At 45.1% G+C, this 21062-nt stretch overlaps 1 protein-coding gene across 3 annotated transcripts in view; it reads left to right on the plus strand.

The window, feature by feature from the left end:
* The window catches only part of TRRAP (transformation/transcription domain associated protein), a 1102174-nt gene that overhangs the window by 982926 nt on the left and 98186 nt on the right, over nt 1-21062 (plus strand). For all 3 annotated transcript variants that reach the window (XM_069209830.1, XM_069209829.1, XM_069209828.1), the window contains 2 exons: nt 19840-20035; nt 20171-20436. In XM_069209830.1, the coding sequence (XP_069065931.1) occupies nt 19840-20035; nt 20171-20436 (462 nt within the window). The remainder of the gene's footprint in view (nt 1-19839; nt 20036-20170; nt 20437-21062) is intronic.

Consider the following 21062-nt stretch of genomic DNA (forward strand, 5'->3'; position numbering starts at 1 on the left):
GTACAGCCTCCTTAGACAGAGTTTTGGCCCCCTGAGGTGAGAGCCAGTGCTCTTGAGGGCTCAGAACAAAGGTCTGCTCTGGGCAGAGGTGTGACCTTCTTTCAAAGGCAGGATGGACATTCCAGGGTGGGGAACTTCAACGGCCTTGCTGCCTTTGAAATGCGACCCAGGCCTCTCCAAATGGTAGCGAAGGCCAACCCCCAGTTCCTGACCACACTTTTGATGGCAGGACTAGTGGGAAAATTTGTTAAATTAGGAGAAGTGCCCACTTCATGCCAGTCTCACCCCTAAGGTGGACGAGCTGAAGTGGTCACTGCTTTTTTTAATTCCTCCAGCTTGTGTGGAAGTAATTAGGCCAATAGGGTTAGGGCTATGCCCACTACCCAAAGGAAGTGGTCATAAGAAGGGTGTAGTCACCCTAAATGTGAATAGCCCATTGGCTACCACCTGGCACTCCCGATAACCCCCCCCCCCCTAAATTCAGTATTTAGGTGCCACCCTTGAACCCTAGAACTCAGATTTCGACAACCTAAGAAGAGTCGTAAACCTCAGAAGTGTCACCAGCAGAGAAGACTGAAGACACCAACTGACTTGGCCCCAGCCCTACCGGCCTGTCTGCAGCCCTCGAAGAACATGCACCCAAAAGATGACTTGTCCTGCAGCCCTGCGACCCCCAAAGCCTTGGAACGACTGCTTGCCTTTGATAAAGACCAAGAACTCCAGAGGAGAGTGGACCTGTCCAAAATAAACTAACTCCAAAGAAGTCGTCGTCTGCCTGAGGATCTGCAAAACAACCTCTGGATCCACCTCTGCACCCACGGCCCAAATCCAAGTGCTCCACCGGCCCTGTGTAGGTTCCCCAGCGCTTCTGAACAAGAGTCCACCATGCGCTGACCCTTGCCAGACTCTACAGTGACGCCTGCAGCTTCAATCCGAGGACTCCCCAGGACCACGACCTGCCCGGTAAGCTGTTTCAGATGCCTAAAGACACCCCTGCACCTGGAGCCCCTATGCCTTGTCTGTAGGAAAGTACCATCTTTCTAGCATAGTTACTCCCAATTTTTGCCTGATGTCACTGTGTTTAGACTGTAGTTCACTGGGTTTCTCCCAACCAGGAACCCAGTGGCTGTGCTGTCTACTCTAAATTTGGTTGGTGGTAACTTTTCTATATCCACAATTGGCCTACTGGTGCACTCCTGTAGATCCCTAGAATGATACTTGGGTATGCAGGGAATTTTTGCATCAGGGGTCCCCCAGGCGCTGCAGCATGTATTGTGCCACCGATGGGAGCCCATGCAAACTGTGTATGCAGGCTTCCATTGCAGCCTGCATGAAATGGTACATGCACGCTTTCACCACACATATAAGGCTTGCACTTAAGCACTGTAAGTCACCCCTCTGGTAGGCCCTTCAGCCCAAGGGCAGGGTGCATGGGTGGGTCCTCAGATTCGTCGAGCAGGACTCTACAAGGAACTCTCTTCAAGACATCTTCTGCTCCTGGTCTCTGGAACCTCTGTTGGTTTGCTTTGGAACTGAAACATGTCCACTTCTAGTGGGTAGGCTCCCATTGCAACATTGTTTCTCTGGATCCTGCAAGAAGTCTGCAACATCCAAGGCTGTGTATCCTCCAGGGGCACAAGGACTCTGTTTGCACCCAGAAACGCAAACGAATCTCCCTTGGAGTTAAGGGGTCACTCCCCTGCATCCTCAGGAATCTCATGAAAACATCTACCGGCTGGTGGGGTTTTCTGTCCCACGGACATCGAAAGGCTCTACATCACAGGTGGTGGGTCTGGGCCCTCCTCTGGGCCTTGCTAGTCTTCTAACCAACTTGACAGACTGTGGGCCCCTGTTTCTGTCACTGGACCGTAACCCCTGTGAACTGCAACTGTTGCTCTTGCCAAGGCTTGATGACTCTTCCTCCAGGGGATCGTCAGGCGCCAAGAAGACCCGGCCTCCAGTACTCTGCAACTTGAAGATCAACCCCTGTCCTGCAACTCCTGCGATGTGGACTTATGTTTTGTTGTGCTGCTGAGGCCTCCTTGTGACTCACTGTGTCCATGTGGGTCACTCGTGGGGGCTCCACTGACTTCTGCTGGCCTTTGTGTGCTGAGGGCCAGCCCTGACTCCCTTTCAAGGGTACAGTCTCCTGAACCTTGCTGGTCCCCAATACTCCTCAAATTCATCTTCATCTTCAGCTCCTGCTTGCATTTGACATTGCTTGTTGGTGACCTGGCTGGTCGCTGACCCTCCTGGAATCCGGGGACCGTCGAGGGACAGCTCATAGACAACTCCTAGGATCTTCTGCAACTCCTAGACCCCGCAGATGGACTTCTTCCTCCATCGACCTGTAGGAACTTCACCTCTAGGAGGGTGGGCATTGCCACCTGCACCACCTGGGCACCTCCAAAGGTGCTGGACTCTGTCCCCTTCCTTTTCAGGTCCTCCACGTCCGGAATCCTCCCTGCGTTCCACCAACCTCGTACATGGGCCACGAAAGCAGCTGGACAATCCAAGGCTTCCACTGACTTCAGTGACAGTATCTTCTCCCCTCTGGGTCTGGGTCCCCTGGTGTAGGTACTCCTGTCTTCTGGGTATCCTTGGGTGGGCGCGCACACCAACCTTCCTCTTGTCTGCTGGTTTCCTCGTGGTCCACTGGGAAGGGTCCTAAAATACATGAAAACCAACCACAACTTCACTGTGTTAGACTATGGGCCTACGGGGTTGGTAACCACTCTTCACCTGGTCGCTGCGACACTTAACATACTTACCTCTGGTGTTTTCATCTACCCCTAGCTACCCTAGAATCCTTTATGTTCGATGGCATCTGTCGCTGTAGATACACATGGTATGCATGAGCTCGCCATCTGGTGTTGGGTCGGAGTGTTACAAGTTGTTTTTCTTCGAAGAAGTGTTTTCGAGTCACGGGGCCGAGTGACTCCACCTTCTGTGCTCATTGCGCATGGGCGCCGACTCCATCTTCGATTGTTTTCTTTCCGCCATCGGGTTCGGACGTGTTCCTGTCGCTCCGAGTTTCGGAACGGAAAGATAGCTGAAGACGGAAGATTTTCGACGGTATCGTTGCGATCCGGTTAGAGATAGACACATACGACGACGCGTTGAACATCGAAGCGCTTCGGTGCCCTTCGGGGTAGATTTCGGCACCCCGTCGGGGCCTAGTCGGCCCGACCGCGTGGAGGACAACGCCGATGGAACGGACCCCGTTTCGATTCTGCCCCGAATGCCACAACAAATATCCTTATACGGACCTACACTCGGTCTGTAATCTGTGCCTGTCACCCGAGCACAGCGAAGAATCCTGTGAGGCCTGTCGGGTGTTCCGGTCCCGAAAAACTCTGCGCGACCGTCGAGCGAGAAGACTGCAGATGGCGTCCACGCCAAAAGAGCGTCGACAGTTCGAGACAGAAGAGGAACAGGAGGAATCCTTTTCCATCCAGGATTCAGACTCCGACGAGCTACACTCTACAAGAACTGTGAGTAAGACGTCGAGATCAAACCTTAAAAAAGGAAAGAAGGCCCAGGGGACGCCACTGCCAACCGGCCATGGCTCCACCCAAATTCTCGGTGACCAACAATCGGCACCGAAAAAGGCCCATTCAGTGTCGAGATCGTCCGACTCCGGTCGAGACACCGGCACGCAGCCTCCTCGAGACCGAGAGAGTGCTAAACAGAAGCATCGACACCGAGAGTTCGGTGTCGACACGGATCGACGCCGAGACAGTGGCGCCGAAGACCATAGAGGCCCAGAATTTTCGGCACAGAAAAAGAGGAAGGTTACCTCGGAGCCGAAAAAACAATCGACAGGGTTTTCGGAGCCGAAAAAAGCGACATCAGACCCTGTTTCTGGCTCCTACACTGAAGAGCATTCTATGTCTTCTCAAATGAAGAAACATAGATTTGAACAAGAACTGCAATCCACTGACGTGGATCACACGCAAAAGCGTATCTTTATTCAGCAGGGGACTGGGAGGATCAGTACCCTTCCACCTGTCAAACGAAAGAGAACGCTTCAGTTTACTCCTCAGCAACAAACAGCACAAAAGGTAACACCTCCTCCCTCGCCTCCACCTGTAACTCCGGCTTCGCCAACTTACACCCCGTCACATTCGCCAGCTCACACCGCCATGAGCCACGATGACCAAGATCAGGATGCGTGGGACTTGTACGACGCACCAGTGTCTGATAACAGCCCAGACACATACCCAACTAGGCCATCACCACCGGAAGACAGCACAGCCTACTCACAAGTGGTGGCTAGAGCAGCACTATTCCATAATGTGGAAATACACTCGGAACAAGTAGAGGATGATTTTTTATTTAACACCCTCTCCTCAACCCACAGCTCCTACCAAAGCCTGCCGATGCTCCCAGGCATGCTACGCCATGCAAAGGACATTTTCAAGGAGCCAGTTAAAAGTAGGGCAGTGACGCCTAGGGTGGACAAAAAGTATAAGGCGCCTCCTACGGACCCCGTATTCATCACCTCTCAGCTGCCACCAGACTCTGTGGTGGTAGGGGCTGCCAGAAAACGGGCAAACTCACACACTTCTGGGGATGCACCTCCCCCAGATAAAGAAAGTAGGAAGTTCGATGCAGCCGGGAAGAGGGTTGCTGTCCAAGCAGCAAACCAGTGGCGCATCGCAAATTCACAAGCGCTGCTAGCGCGATACGACAGAGCCCACTGGGATGAGATGCAGCATCTCATTGAACATCTCCCAAAAGATCTGCAAAAAAGAGCAAAACAGGTTGTTGAGGAGGGTCAAAACATTTCCAACAATCAAATACGCTCCTCCATGGATGCAGCAGACACGGCCGCAAGAACCATTAATACGTCGGTTACCATCCGTAGGCACGCATGGCTCAGAACGTCTGGATTCAAGCCAGAAATTCAGCAGGCAGTGCTTAACATGCCAGTAAACGAGAAACTTCTGTTCGGTCCGGAGGTCGACACAGCCATAGAAAAGCTCAAGAAGGACACTGACACTGCCAAGGCCATGGGCGCACTCTACTCCCCGCAGAGCAGAGGATCTTATAACACCTTCCGCAAAACACCTTTTAGAGGAGGGTTTCGGGGTCAGGCCACACAAGCTAGCACCTCACAGTCCGCACCGCCCACCTACCAGGGACAGTACAGGGGAGGTTTTCGGGGCCAGTATAGAGGGGGGCAATTTCCTAGGAATAGAGGAAGATTTCAAAGCCCCAAAACCACTACCAACAAGCAGTGACTCACACGTCACTCACCCCTCCCACACAACACCAGTGGGGGGGAGGATACATCAATATTACGAAGCATGGGACAAAATAACTACAGACACATGGGTCCTAGCAATTATCCAACATGGTTATTGCATAGAATTCATGCAATTCCCTCCAGACATACCACCAAAATCACAAAATTTATCAAAATACCATTCACAGCTTCTAGAGATAGAAGTTCAAGCACTACTGCAAAAAAATGCAATAGAATTAGTACCAAGCACACAAATAAACACAGGAGTTTATTCACTGTACTTCTTGATACCAAAAAAGGACGAAACACTGAGACCAATTCTAGACCTCAGGGTAGTAAACACATTCATCAAATCAGACCACTTTCACATGGTCACACTACAAGAAGTGTTACCATTGCTCAGAAAACACGACTACATGACAACCCTAGACCTCAAGGACGCATATTTCCATATACCAATACATCAATCACACAGGAAATATCTAAGGTTTGTATTCAAAGGAATACATTACCAATTCAAAGTATTGCCTTTTGGTTTAACAACCGCTCCAAGAGTATTCACAAAATGCCTAGCAGTAGTCGCTGCACACATCAGAAGGCAGCAAATACATGTGTTCCCGTATCTAGACGACTGGCTAATCAAAACCAGTTCGCTCACACAATGCTCAAACCACACAAATCAAGTCATACAAACCCTCTACAATCTAGGGTTCACCGTCAACTTTGCAAAATCAAACATTCTGCCAAGCAAAGTACAGCAATATCTAGGAGCCATAATAGACACGACAAAAGGAGTAGCAACGCCAACTCCACAAAGGATCCACAATTTCAACAGGGTCATTCAACACATGTCTCCAAACCAAACAATACAAGCAAGAACAATACTACAGCTCCTAGGCATGATGTCCTCATGCATAGCCATTGTCCCAAACGCAAGACTGCACATGAGGCCCTTACAACAGTGCCTAGCCTCACAGTGGCCTCAAGCACAGGGTCACCTTCTAGATCTGGTGTTGCTAGACCGCCAAACTTACCTATCGCTTCTATGGTGGAACAGTATAAATTTAAACATAGGGCGGCCTTTCAAAGACCCAGTGCCACAGTACGTAATAACAACAGATGCTTCCATGACAGGGTGGGGAGCACATCTCAATCAACACAACATAAGAGGACAATGGAACATACATCAAACAAAACTGCATATAAATCATCTAGAATTATTAGCAGTTTTTCAAGCACTAAAAGCTTTCCAACCAATCATAACCCACAAATACATCCTTGTCAAAACAGACAACATGACAACGATGTATTATCTAAACAAACAAGGAGGAACACATTCAACGCAGTTAAGCTTGTTAGCTCAACAAATATGGAAGTGGGCAATCCACCATCAAATTGGTCTAATAGCACAGTTTATTCCGGGGATCCAGAATCAGCTGGCAGACAATCTCTCTCGAGATCACCAGCAAGTCCACGAATGGGAAATCCACCCACAAATTCTGAACACCTACTTCACACTCTGGGGAACACCACAAATAGACTTATTTGCAACAAAAGAGAACGCAAAATGCCAAAACTTCGCGTCCAGATACCCACACAAGCAATCCCAAGGCAATGCCCTATGGATGAACTGGTCAGGAATATTTGCTTACGCTTTTCCTCCTCTCCCTCTCCTTCCTTACCTAGTAAACAAATTGAGTCAAAACAAACTCAAACTCATTTTAATAGCACCAACGTGGGCAAGACAACCCTGGTACACAACACTGCTAGATCTGTCTGTAGTACCACACATCAAACTGCCCAACAAACCAGATCTGTTAACGCAACACAACCAACAGATCAGACACCCGGACCCAGCATCGCTGAATCTAGCAATCTGGCTCCTGAAATCCTAGAATTCGGACACTTACAACTTAGCCAAGAGTGTATGGAAGTCATAAAGCAGGCCAGAAGGCCATCCACTAGACACTGCTACGCAAGTAAGTGGAAAAGATTTGTTTGGTACTGCCATCATAATCAGATACAACCACTAGAGGCAACTCCAAAACATATAGTAAATTACTTGCTCCATTTACAAAAAGCAAAGCTAGCCTTCTCTTCTATTAAAATACATCTTGCAGCAATATCTGCATACCTGCAAACTACATATTCAACTTCCTTGTATAGGATACCAGTTATCAAAGCATTCATAGAAGGGCTTAAAAGAATTATACCACCAAGAACACCACCTGTTCCTTCATGGAACCTAAACGTGGTTCTAACAAGACTCATGGGCCCACCTTTCGAACCCATGCACTCTTGCGGAATACAATTCCTCACCTGGAAAGTTGCCTTTCTCATCGCCATTACATCTCTAAGAAGAGTAAGTGAAATTCAAGCGTTCACAACACAACAGCCTTTTATACAAATACATAAAAATAAGGTCGTCCTACGACCTAATCCAAAATTTTTACCAAAAGTTATTTCTCCATTCCATCTAAATCAAACGGTAGAACTACCAGTATTCTTCCCACAGCCAGATTCTGTGGCTGAAAGAGCACTACATACATTAGATGTCAAAAGAGCATTAATGTACTACATTGACAGAACGAAGAACATCAGAAAAACTAAACAGCTATTTATTGCATTCCAAAAACCTCATGCAGGTAACCCAATATCAAAACAAGGTATAGCCAGATGGATAGTTAAATGCATCCAAATCTGCTACCTTAAAGCAAAAAGACAACTGCCCATTACTCCCAGGGCACATTCAACAAGGAAAAAAGGTGCTTCAATGGCCTTTTTAGGAAACATCCCAATGCAAGAAATATGTAAGGCAGCCACTTGGTCTACGCCTCACACATTCACCAAACACTACTGTATAGATGTGCTATCCGCACAACAAGCTACAGTAGGTCAAGCTGTATTAAGAACTCTATTTCAGACAACTTCTACTCCTACAGGCTAAACCACCGCTTATGGGGAACTAACTGCTTACTAGTCTATGCATACCATGTGTATCTACAGCGACAGATGCCATCGAACTGAAAATGTCACTTACCCAGTGTACATCTGTTCGTGGCATCAGTCGCTGAGATTCACATGGACCCACCCACCTCCCCGGAAGCCTGTAGCAGTTCAGAAGTTACCTTCAATTTTGTACATTTGTATATATATTACTTAATCCTTTAATAGATACATACTTACATTTTTCATTGCGCGGGCACTATTACTATAGTACAACTCCTACCTCACCCTCTGCGGGGAAAACAATCGAAGATGGAGTCGGCGCCCATGCGCAATGAGCACAGAAGGTGGAGTCACTCGGCCCCGTGACTCGAAAACACTTCTTCGAAGAAAAACAACTTGTAACACTCCGACCCAACACCAGATGGCGAGCTCATGCATACCATGTGAATCTCAGCGACTGATGCCACGAACAGATGTACACTGGGTAAGTGACATTTTCATTTTGTATCACTTGTGTGGTTCTTTCTTGTGAGTGAGTGGTATTGCAAGTGCTTTACATTCTTCCTGAATAATCTTTAGCTGCTTGCATCAGCTACCCCTAGAGAGCTCTTGCTATCTGGATGCCTATTCATTATCACTATGGGTTGCCTGGTGTCAGTATAGGGTGCCACACCATAGGTGTAGACCATAAACTGAGCCAGCCTCCTACATTGGGGAGCTGAACCATCTGTGTCTCTACAACCCCTAGCAAATGTGGTGCTACCTTGTGGTCCCCCCACCCCTTTGCACTTGCCTCAACTTCAGGAGAGCGACCCCAGACCCTGCTCTACTCACCTCTGAGCAGTGCTTCATCGGTTGCCCATGTCTTCATTGATTAACATTGGGCCCCCAAATCTATGTTTGCACTCGGCCGCCCCTGTGCCACTGAAGGTGTAAGTTTGGTGCTGCCTTGTGCCCCCCCCACACCCGGTGCTTACCTGAACCCCAGGAGCCCAACCTCTGACACCGCTTTTACTTAACTGTGAGCAGCGCATATTCTTTCACACCTGTCTCCATTGGTTAACATTCGACACCTGACTACAAATTTGACCTCTGCACCCTGCCGTCCCTTTGCCGCTGGGGGTGCACTCTTGATGCTGATTTGAACCGTGCCTGGTATTGACCAAAATCCCAAAGACTGGATTTGTAAGTCGTGTACTTACCTGCAAAAATTGCCTTCTTGTTTTCCTCTCGTAGGTTAACATTGAAGGCTCTGAAAATTGCACTGTCGATTTTTTTAAACTGAAAAATATTTTTATTTTAACAACTGCTTACCTTGCAACGAAGTTCTTTGGATCAAAGCCTATATAAAAGCAACTTGTTATTTTTCTAAATTGGTCTCGGATTTATTCTTTGAGTGTGTGCCTCGTGCATTTTTTGGACTCACAGATGCAATACATAAAACAACTCTTTGATAAGCCTTGCTGCTCTCCCACACTACCACAAAACGAGTACTAGCCCTGTCTATTTCTGCTTTGCAAGCCTTTGGGGATCCACTGGACTCTGCACTTTTGATTTTTAAGTCTCACCAGGGGGGGCCAGGGCCCGGTGGGTCAGCACATTTAAATTTTAATGGGAGGGCCATTCGGCCCCCCACTTCCAGGGCCTTTTCCAGCCCCCAGGGACCCGATATCCCACAGTTGAATCAATCTTTTGGGGGTTGCAGGTGCCCCTCCCCACCTGACTCTTAGGGTGAACCCCTGGGACCACATCCTCCTGGACTGCTGTTTTAATGGGAAGGGGCGTCAGGCCCCTCAAGCCATACAATTGCCATGGACACCTCTCCCCAGGAACCCCATTCCCAGGCCCCAGAGAGAGCAGTGTCTCTGGGACCCAATCTCCCGGGACATTACTGTTCCCTTCCGAGAAAGTGCGGGCAGGTCATACAAATTAAATCTCCTGCCCCCATTCTCCAGGCATGGAACACAACTTTGCAGGGCCACTGGCAAGCATATTTTTGTAATGTGTGCATGGAAAGCAGCAGCCCCCAGCAATATTTAAAAAAAAAAAACAATAGGTCTCCTGGATTATTGAATTTGACACGAGAAAAGCTTACGATATTTGTAAAGTACCCCAAGCTGGAGCTGTATGCTCTACAGTTGGAGTTCAGGGACCGATTATGTGTGATTCTGGCTGCACTTTGTGGCCTGAAAAATGTTAAAGGATGAAAGACATGCTTAATGTTTTTTCTAAATGCTTTTTTTTGTCAGTTCCCATTATTAAACACTGCAGTGTGTGTATTAAAAAAAATATACATTTCATAATAGTTATTGGTGATTTGTTGACAAAGCCAACAGGTCTGATTTATGTATATTGATGTTCTGACCACTTGATAAAGCCAATAGGCCCGCTGCTTTTTTTTTTAAATATATATCTTGGTGTCCTGTCCCTTTGACAAAGCCAGTAGGTCTGCCTTCTTAAAATAAACCCTTAACATTGGTAGATGACAGCCATGTGAGGTCGGCGGTTGGGTGTCCAACCCCAGGCAGCGCACGGTGATGGACATCTTACTTTGTTACAAGAAACTTAGAAATTCACTGGGAAAAAGCAAAGGTTAAAGTGACGATGTCGCTAGGAATTGAAATATTATTTTAACCTTAGAAATGTACCAAGAAAAAACAAAGATAAAACGGATGTTATAGTTGATTGACAATGTAAGTTAAAACGTATTGTTTTAAAATAACAAAACCACCGAAATGCACCACTTATAGTACTAATTACCTCACATATTATATCGTTCATTACATCATTGATGACATCACTGCAGCATCTGAAATGACATTATTGATAAAAAAAATATTGTGCAACTTTAATGTAATATAAACCTTTGTTTTTCTCGGTGTGTGTGTATATATGTGTTTGTGTATATATACAAATATATGTACATGGAGTGCAGCAAATTCCTTTGTTCCAAGCATTTGGGCGAACGGTCAGCCCCCACACCTGCACCAACTGCGCCATCACAGTGTGTGTATGTGTGTATAGATATATATATATATATATATATATATATATATATATATATATATATATATTCACTTCAAGAGACCCCACAGATTGTTGTTGCTGGGATTACACTACAGCCTCTCAATGAATCAGAAACCACTTCTTGCCATTCATGCTCTTTAGAAACATCATGCAGGCATTATAGACCAGCACACAAACATCCAGTTTTTTATTACATTGTGGAATGTGCGGTTGATGTTTGGATTCTTCCATACATAGCATATTTACTCTACCAAATGACCTTTAGGAGTGCATCATTTACTTAATTATGTTAGCAAATAGTTTTTGGGGCTCAACAATTTGTGTCTGATTTTAACTCGCACTGAGTAGTAAGAAGTAGAAGAGCTAACAATGCACACTCACTTACAAATGTATGTAAAACCACCTACTTGGCACATTGTGTTTTAAATTGCATATTTTTTTGTATACATTGTGAGGCCTTTAGTTCTGGTCCTGTGGCATTCAGGGGTCACATGGCATTAGCTAAGAGGACCGTTATACTTTGGCTGTTGTCCCACAGCTGCAGTGCTTTTGCACTGAAATTGAAATAACTAAATACTCCCATTTAGGATCTAATTCTCTGTGTAGCGAGATTAGGCAAATAGGGCTTACTCTACAACACAAAAGGACTAATGAACTCACAGTGCAGAGTAACACAAAAGATACTACTTTCCATTTAGCTCACTGCTTAAAAAAAAAAAAAAAAAGACTTTGAGCCTGATTTAGAATTTGGCGGACTGGTTACTCCGTCACAAACGTGAGGGATATCCCGTCCGCCGTCTTACGATGTCCATAGGATATAATGGAATTGTAATATGGCGAAAGATATTTTCAACGCATTTGTGATGGAGTAACCCCATCCACCAAACTCAAAATCGGGTCCTTAATTAGCATGTTGGTAAAATACTACACTTCAGCTATGATCCATACTGAAAACTGAAGGTCCTCTTGGCCAGAAAATCCACTGCAAACATGATTATAGTTCCATTGTGGTGGGCACTGCAAAGCAGTTTACCTGTGATTCATATATTTGATAGAGACTTCAAGTTGCAGATTCCTTACCTTTGAATTTGAAGCATCGGGTCTGAGGAGATTAGTCATGACGGCCACCGAAGACAGCTCCAGGTCCAGGACCTCAGCTGCCCTCCTCACCACCATAGAATAGGAACCTCTCTCCTCTGTAGCCTCTGTAGGGGGCGAAAGCATGTCAGTATCTGGAGGAGTATTCAGTCTGCTGGCTCCACCCAAGTCTATACACCAGTCTATAGGTTGTTCTTCCTGAAGCTGGTATTCCAAAGGGTCTAGCGCTCCCATTCATCCCCGTAACCTAGTTGATAAGAAAGGGGCTCAGGATTCGATGTAGAAGGCAAGGCTCCTGCTGCCCATCCGGCTTTGTGTCAGGGCTTACAATGGGGCTGGTGCCTTCCATGGGTGTGGACGGTTCCAGGAGTGTGGGCATCACGACCAGCGTCAGAACCAGTTTCAGGGAAGGTTGGAGTGGTACAACCGACATCGGTCTGGATCCTTGGGTTGCCCCTCTGTGCCAAAACCTAAGTCACTGGGATGAAACCCAAAGGGGCCCCTTCTGACTCCACAGGGTCCAAAGGTGCTCCAGCTGTGTCAGGCAGCCCAAAAATAAGGCACATGGGCTCATGAAACTCTTTGAGTTGGGCAGGTGTAGCTCTGGCTCCGGGAAACTTGAGGCCTTTAAACGCCGATGCGCCCATGTCTCATTGTTCGACAGACAAGGAGAAGTCCAAGAACGCTTTGACTTAGATTCATTTTTGTGCCTCTACTTACCTGATCGTCTCGCGGACTCGAAGTGGGACGACTGCGATGGAGGACTCCACAACTGATCCTGGGACTATTCTCTCAACCAAGATCTCGACTTGGGTGGAGTCGAAAGTCGGGCCGCCCTCCGTTTCAGGGACCACTTGCTCAAAGCCTATGGAGGTATGGACCGACAGTCTGAGCTTGACTTCGGGTCGTGGGCCATTGTTCCATGTGAAAATACTGGTTACTTCCGAATTCACCTAATGAAATCTCTGGAAGTGTGAAGGCTACCACAATGGTTTATACGATGCTGGATTCGTAGTTGCTTCCTCTAGCCAATTGACAGTGCCCATTGCTGAAGGATAAAAAAACTGTTTCTGTTTCTCAATGGATTTGCAAAGTAGATAGGCAAAAAAGCACCCAGTTTGCATGGAGGTGGTGGAAGACAATGAAAAGCTAAAACTTCTTAACTTAAGAAGGTGATAAAGCAGCCCCTTGATCAGTGTTTCTCTTAAATCTCCTGGTCAGCGGGCAAGGGCATCCTTGTAGCTGCTGGGCATTCTGTCCATCAAAAACTTCTCGCAGAGGTCCATGAGCATGGCTATCCCTCCTTGAATAAAATTGCTCCTTCTAGAAAGCACCATGCAACTGCTTATATAAGTCCATTCTGCAGAGTAAATGACAACCAGGCAGAGATCCCACTCCTGATTGTCTTGTCTTCTGATGCCGGTGCGCAGACGTACTTTATATAGAGTTAAAACTGTGATCAAAGTAGTGGGCCCAGGTGGGTGGGTCATTTTCTGGTGGTGTTGGCGAGGTGTCGAGGAATTCTTAGCTTGATTACTACCGTTTTTAATGTTGCATTTGGGGGGTGTATATTCTAAGTCTGGAAGGTTTATGTTGCCTGGGATACGGGCTCAAGGCTTAGAAATGCTGAGCTACGTAAATTATCAAGCTTGGCTACCTCCCTCAACCATTAGGTACATCTGGTTTCCGGGAGGAGGATTGGAGGTGAGCACATGCAGGCGGCAGTGTCAGCAACGGAGGCCAAGCTCAGATCATCATCTGGTCCAGCACTCCCAGAGGTGTCCAGTGGACTCTAGCACTCTCCATTGCAGGTAAACACAGGCAGACAGTAACCGCTCCCTATATGTTCAGGCATCCTATATACACAGGGGAGACAAATAACCACTTAGTGGCATGAGCTAGTAGACAACACCTTCCCCCACAGGTATTACAGCAGCAGTGATACAAAAAAAGTTATTTGTTAAAACAAACCTAAGCTTAGTACACATTTATTTTCTCTAAACCCTGTTATAATGAATTTTACTCAAGCCACATTGATCACTAGCTCCCCAAGCAGACGTATGTTGTGTCACAATTATAGGTGATTTATTTAAATATGTGGAGAATGCCCTTTTTATAGTCCAGATACTACGGAGACAAATACAGAATCGAAAATAGATGTAATCCTGTATACTTTAGAGTATCCGTTCCTAAGAATACACTTTTTTGAAAATGTACTAGTTTAGTGAATTCGCCACTCATATGAGGTCTCGAAATCTACGGGGACGAAGAGATTGCACAAACCTCATCCTCCGTAGATGCCTTTAAATTGTGGTGTTTCCCGGTGGACGTTGTACTGTCAAATGAATGTTTTAAGAGCTTCGTGAAATGTGGCATTCATTAAAGTTTGTAAAATGTTTTTGTAATATTCACTCTCCATATCCCTAGTGCAGAAATTATAATATTCACTGAATGACAACAGTACAAACTGAGGAATGAGTTTGCAGCACCAGTAATTACTTTTAATGTGTATCAGATAGCGTATGATTAAATACCTGGAAGAAAATTAAATTTACATGATGAATGGCAATGGGATGAAGGTTAAGCTATTGTGGGAGCTGATACTGCGATAATTGTGAAAAAGATATTACTTTGCCTAATTTATTTTGTTACTGGAGATTTACCTTTGTAAATGCCCACCGATTCTTGGCCATTTATCTTATTAAGTTGATTAGTACAAAATACAATTGTTATCTTGCTCGCTTCTGTTTGAAAGTAGTTTTTATAAATAGGGTTTAGTTTGCGTGACGGATGATTACATTACGGAGTTGCCACTTTTCCCCCCCATAAGCTAATGTTGCATCTCTGCTGCTGGTGTAAATGGGCGCTTACCCCTCTATTTCCTACTTTTATAGGAATGTAAGAACAGGTATTTCCGTGCAGTGGATGAGCGACCCCTCGTGAACATTAATCAGAAACTGTCAGTAGAGACTCTAGTATTTCATAACGCAGTGGGTCTCAAACTCCGTATGATAAGATTGAACTGTTCTTGCTTTACGTTACTTTTAGCATTGTTGCTTTTGTAATTTCGAAACATAACTGATACAGATTAGTGAAGTAGCAATATGCTGAAATGACACTGCATTAAATTGTAGCAAAATCAGTAAATCTATTAAATGAGACCAAACCTATTTAAAAAGTAAGCTCTTAGGCTGCTTTCTGAGGCTGTTTAACAGTTTTACATTTGAACGGTTTAGGTGTAGATTTTCAAGACGAGAAGTGGCTAAAAAGTATAAATATTAAAGAGCCTGCTGGCAGCGGGGTCACTGGGGGATCAGGGAGGAATGTTTTAGCTCCTCACTTTTAGCACTGTAAAGCAGGAGGGCGACTGCTAGATCTCTTACGGAAAAGCCCTGTTTGCTGCAGATCTTGCCACATACCATTTTCCATACATAACTACTGGGATCTTTTTCTGAAGAGCCATATTAGATAATGAGTACATGGCGCTAAATTGTGATGGACACAAGCCTCATTGCATATCGTAATAGTGCCAAGTACGCCATCACGTCAGTTGTTGCCTTGCATTAGCGTATCATGGTGAAATCAGCATCTAGAGCCCGGTACTTGCCGCATTCTTACTAGTGCGGTGTGTGCTTAGTAGGTGTGGCAGATCTCCAGAGAGGGAGTGCTTGAGGGAGAAGGGAGATGAGCAGACAAGAGCTTTTGAGAAATGCTGATATGCTCTATTATGTCAGTAAAACGAGAGCTGCTATATTGGAGAGTCGGATTGATAAATTGTTCCTTGAGGAATTGAACTCCTAAAGAGGTAACTAAACTCTGCATCAGCTGCTAAGTATCGAGGCCCCTAAGGAGCAGATATTTTTTAGGTTGCTGGTCAGAACTGCTTCCATACCATCAAAACCTACACCAAACTCTTCCTAGTGGGTTTCCAACCTGCAAGCAGGATAGACAGCTCCACAAGGTAGAGGTTCTGAGATGCAAACCTCTTCCTTAGCGAAGTGTTTATCATTCGCTTTCGTAATTTCTAACGCAACAGGCAGATTGGAAATGTCTTTTCCTTACCCCAAATCAAAACCTGTTTTAACCAAGAGTGTAAGTCAGCAGGGCAGAAAAGTGATCCTGTTGCGGCATTTAATACGGCGGTGCTGGGCTTCATTTTAGCAGGATCGCAGAAGCATTTGTCAGCATTAGTGGTCAATGAGCAACCTGGCAAAAAATCATGTTCGAGCTCCAGCTAACCCTTCTTTGACGAGATTACATCCAACCCCAGCTTCTATTGGTCCAGGTATCTGGACAAAACAAAGTCTAACACCTGTACTTTTCGTTATGATGGACCAGTGCTTAATTTGTAAATACAAAGGTGCCGGTGCCCAAAGTCCTCCTCTTAAACACGCGGCTGCTGCAATTAAATGTGTGAACACGGAATACTGAGGCAGCGGAATCCTGAAGCCATCTTGGGCCTCTCCAATCCATATAAAGACACTCCCTGCCCCTTCAGCTCACTCTAGCAGCTTCCTACTTTCTCCCTTTGTGATGCCTTTTCTTTTTTCTCTTCCTACGTCTTTCCCATATGTGTCTTTTGCTCGCAGCAAATGCTTGAGGCAGAAGAATAAGCCCCAGCCCTCAAAAATAAGTGCCGGTGCTCAGCACCGGAAACAATAAACACGAATTAAGCACTGTGATGGACAGGGAATGTAAGAAATTGAATTCCCGGTAGAAAAATATTTAGTCATGGGCCTTAGTGCTCATGCAACAAATTTCTCCTTTCGGATTAGTTACTCCCCTCTCACTTTTTAGGAAATATATTTTATGGTTATAGCACTCTTGCCTGAGTACATGCAAATGGCTTTTTACTAACTGCTATCTCAGTGATGTCTATGTAAATAGAAATGTCTAGGTAGGCGTAAGAAGGTACATTTTGGTGTGTTTATACGCCTGGTCATCTCTTTGAGCTCAAATCAGTTTCTGCAGGCATGCTGTGTAGGAAAAACGTGATCGCGAAAGGCTACTCCGCGATATGGTGGGTGATGGCCTTCAGTGTTGAGGTGCTGAGACTTGATTTGCTCTCCAGGTCCTTGCACCAGCAATATAGCTAATTATGGGGCCACAGTGGGCCCTTTCATTAGATGCAGCCTTTGAAAATGCCTGAAAGCAGCAATATTTTAAGTTTGAGGTAACCGCTCTTTTTGAGACAGATAAAGGCCCTGGCTCCTTCAGGCCCTAAACCTCTGTGACACGTGCACTGTGGCTGTACATGTGAACCCCGTGTGCATCAGAGTGTAATGGTCAGTGATTCTGGTAATCACCCATCTTTTCAGATGAAAGTTAGAATTTCTTCAGTTAGACAAATACAGGATTTTCTTTGTCATCCTCTTCCTTCTACACAAAATGATCAATTGTCCTATTATCCTTCATTTTGTATAATTAGAACGGAAGACAGTCATGTCATGAAGACTGTCCTATGTAGCTGACCTGCCTTTCATCAGTGTCTAAAGACAGAATTTCCTGGTGGGTTGTCTTCAGTTTCAAGCTTCTAGCAGTCATACCGTTAGGGACAAAGCAGCAAACTTCAGGTCTGTGAATAGGTAGCCATTTCAGATGTGATCCGCTTAAGTATCCGTGCAGTCTCTCTTAAAACATTATTTGCTGGATTCAACTTCCAACAGCGAGGCCAGTGTTGTGCAGTACCACAGTGTTGCTATTTGTTTTTTCCAGGGCACATTGTATCTCAGACCCACACCGAGTAAGGAATCTGTAGAAAAATATCCTTGAGAAAGGCAAAGTATTTGCTAATCTGTTTTTTTTTATTTTTTTTATGGATACGCTGTTTTCCAGTAAATTCATTATCCCCCTCTCCCCTTGGGTGTTGCTGTGCGGTAACATTTGCTCTCTGAATATTCATGTTTAGCTCCGTGGTTCTATATTGGCCTTGGCAGTTTGAGGAAGTATGACAGACCAGTTTTCCTGGATCCCTTCTGGAGTCCTATTATCTCATCGGGTGATGTCTAGACAGCTCTAGGACCAGAATCCTTCCACCGCTACCTAGCATCTTTTTCCTGGGAATACTTCACATGAAGGAAGACGGTTTATCCATCATAAAATATTACAAAATTAAGAAACTTGTTTTTCACTCACAAAGAGCAGATAATTTATTTAAGTGTGGACGTTCCCTATTACCGTTTCTGTCATTATACCCAATCATGTTGACACTGGTTATAGAAAAATATCGGTCTTTTATTATTCTTTTTAGAGTCTGCAAAGGTCTGGCGATGATACTGAAAAGCACTGTAAACAAAATCGTGCGTGTTAATTTGTAACATTACTTAACTGTTTTGATTATTTTAATAATTAGTAATGGATCATTAACATAGCCCTAGAACACATTTTAAAGTCCTTTCTGTTTGTTTGCTATTTCAGATATGCTCAGATAGAGGCTAAAATACCTGCTTTAGGTCATTTTGTTTATTTTTGTGCCGGACGGGACATCAGAATTAGGGCGGCCGGAACTCATGGAGTTGCATAGAAAAAAATTCCACAGAATTGTGTGGAGTTCCGCGGGCGGGATTGGGGCATGTCGCGCTACTCTCACTGATTTTTAGTACCCGAAGCTTAATCTGTGCTGTAAAATCAATGCAAAAGGCACACATGGCGCGTCGGAAGGTGCCACTTCATCCTGCTGCTCAAGTAGATTTTTTTATTTGTGCGGCAGCTTTCTAAACACATGGTGGTGAGCTGCCGCAACTGCCCACGTTAAGAAATCTTGCAATGAGACATACTAGCACCTGAAAATCACACTAGGGGATGCAAATTCTCACTCACCAACTTGCCCGTTAATGAGCTGCGTGCAAGAAAAAACTCTGCCATGGAGCGGTTTGCCGAGTTTTGCTGGAACTCTGTGCTCCAAACGGAACGCATAGTAGGCAAAACTCTGTGAGCTCCACCGGCGGAGTGAACGTTTTTGCCCACCCCAATCAAAATATCAGTGGTGCCAGTTGAAAACCGGCCAGGTGGCAACCATAGCTGCTCCTACACAAACAAACCTCCTTCATGTGCCAGGAGTTACAGCTGCATGGTGAATTCAGGGGCCTTCTTGCAATCACCAAATTCCCACACCTCAGACCCTGGGTTGGGGTCTTTTTCTTATTTTGGGGCATCCAGGGAAGCCAGGCTGGTAAGGGTGGAAACCTTCTGCCCCTCTATATCTGAAGTTCTCATTGACTTCTGTGAATTATAATATTGTAATGAAAAATGTAAGTTGGCAAGTGAACAAATGGTGACGTGAAGAAATAGCACTTAACCATGGCTTAGGTACATAGAGTTCTGAATAAGCTTTAATATGGTAACATTTATTAAATTGTTTATTTCAGATGATGGTTGCTAACTTAAAATCTTCAGTCTCGTGCACTGATTCTACTTTGATAATAAAATTCTTTGCATTTTCCTTTGCTATCATACGAATTAGAAAATTATTTGTGATGACGCTAAAACCTAGTTCATGTTTTCAAATCATGTAGGCTGCACAGCAGATTATTGAACTTCAGGAAGCCGCTCAAATAAATGCTGGCCTGCAACCAACAAACCTGGGCAGAAACAACAGCCTTCATGACATGAAGACTGTTGTGAAAACCTGGAGGAACCGGCTCCCCATTGTGTCTGATGACTTATCTCACTGGAGCAGCATTTTTATGTGGAGACAGCATCATTACCAAGGTATGCTTCGAGTCTTTGCAGTACAAGTTATGAAACTTTTATGTGTGACTGTGCATAATGTTATGATTGTATTTGTGTATTGACTGAAAGGGTACAGAATATCTAACTGTTCTTCTTGCTTCTTTTGTTTTGAAGCCATTGTAAATGCCTATGAGAATAGCACTCAACATGATCCCAGCTCTAACAACGCAATGCTGGGCGTTCATGCTTCAGCCTCTGCAATCATCCAATATGGGAAGATAGCCCGGAAGCAGGGCTTGGTGAACGTTGCTTTGGATATACTGAGCCGGATCCACACCATTCCTACTGTGCCCATTGTTGACTGTTTCCAGAAGATTCGTCAGCAAGTGAAGTGCTACCTTCAACTGGCAGGTGTTATGGGCAAAAATGAATGCATGCAGGTAACCTTTAATTGTAAATTGTTGCTTGCTGCTGTTCAGTTGTAAATCACTCTAAAACCTTCACAATTTTGTAGCTAGGTGTAAACATGCGTATCCTTATGCACAAATAGATGCACCCTGAATCAGTTCTGCCCGCGTTCTTACCCAATCACTCACCTACCTAGCGAAACACAGGCCTTCTGTCCCTCAAACACTACCCTTTTTCCCTATCGTGTTTTTTAAACTGGAATTCTTCTACTAAGTTTGTGGTCCAAAATTTGAGTGAAGGCAATTATTTGGGCCTTGAAATAGTCACGATTGGCTGCCACCCGTGTTTTCTTTAGGGGATATTTCGTTTAAACAACTTCTCCATGATTTTCAGAGAAACTGTTGCAAAGTACTGTTTTCAAGGTCAGACTGTAATTCACATGTCAATCATAAAACAAAAATACGTTACTGTGTTAAATTAAAGAAGTTCTGTGGTTGGTCTTGAAAGGATTAAAAAGTTGGATATATCTGGATGGTCCTGTGGGAGTCTTCCAGTACCGAAAATGTGAAAAGTAGGGCCCTATAATTGGCTGAAAGAGCTTTGTCAACCATGGGCCATTTCGGTACCATGGAACCAGTCCCAGTCCTTTGGAATCGAG

The sequence above is a fragment of the Pleurodeles waltl genome, chromosome 10, assembly GCF_031143425.1.
Source record: "Pleurodeles waltl isolate 20211129_DDA chromosome 10, aPleWal1.hap1.20221129, whole genome shotgun sequence".
NCBI classification, from domain to species: domain Eukaryota; kingdom Metazoa; phylum Chordata; class Amphibia; order Caudata; family Salamandridae; genus Pleurodeles; species Pleurodeles waltl.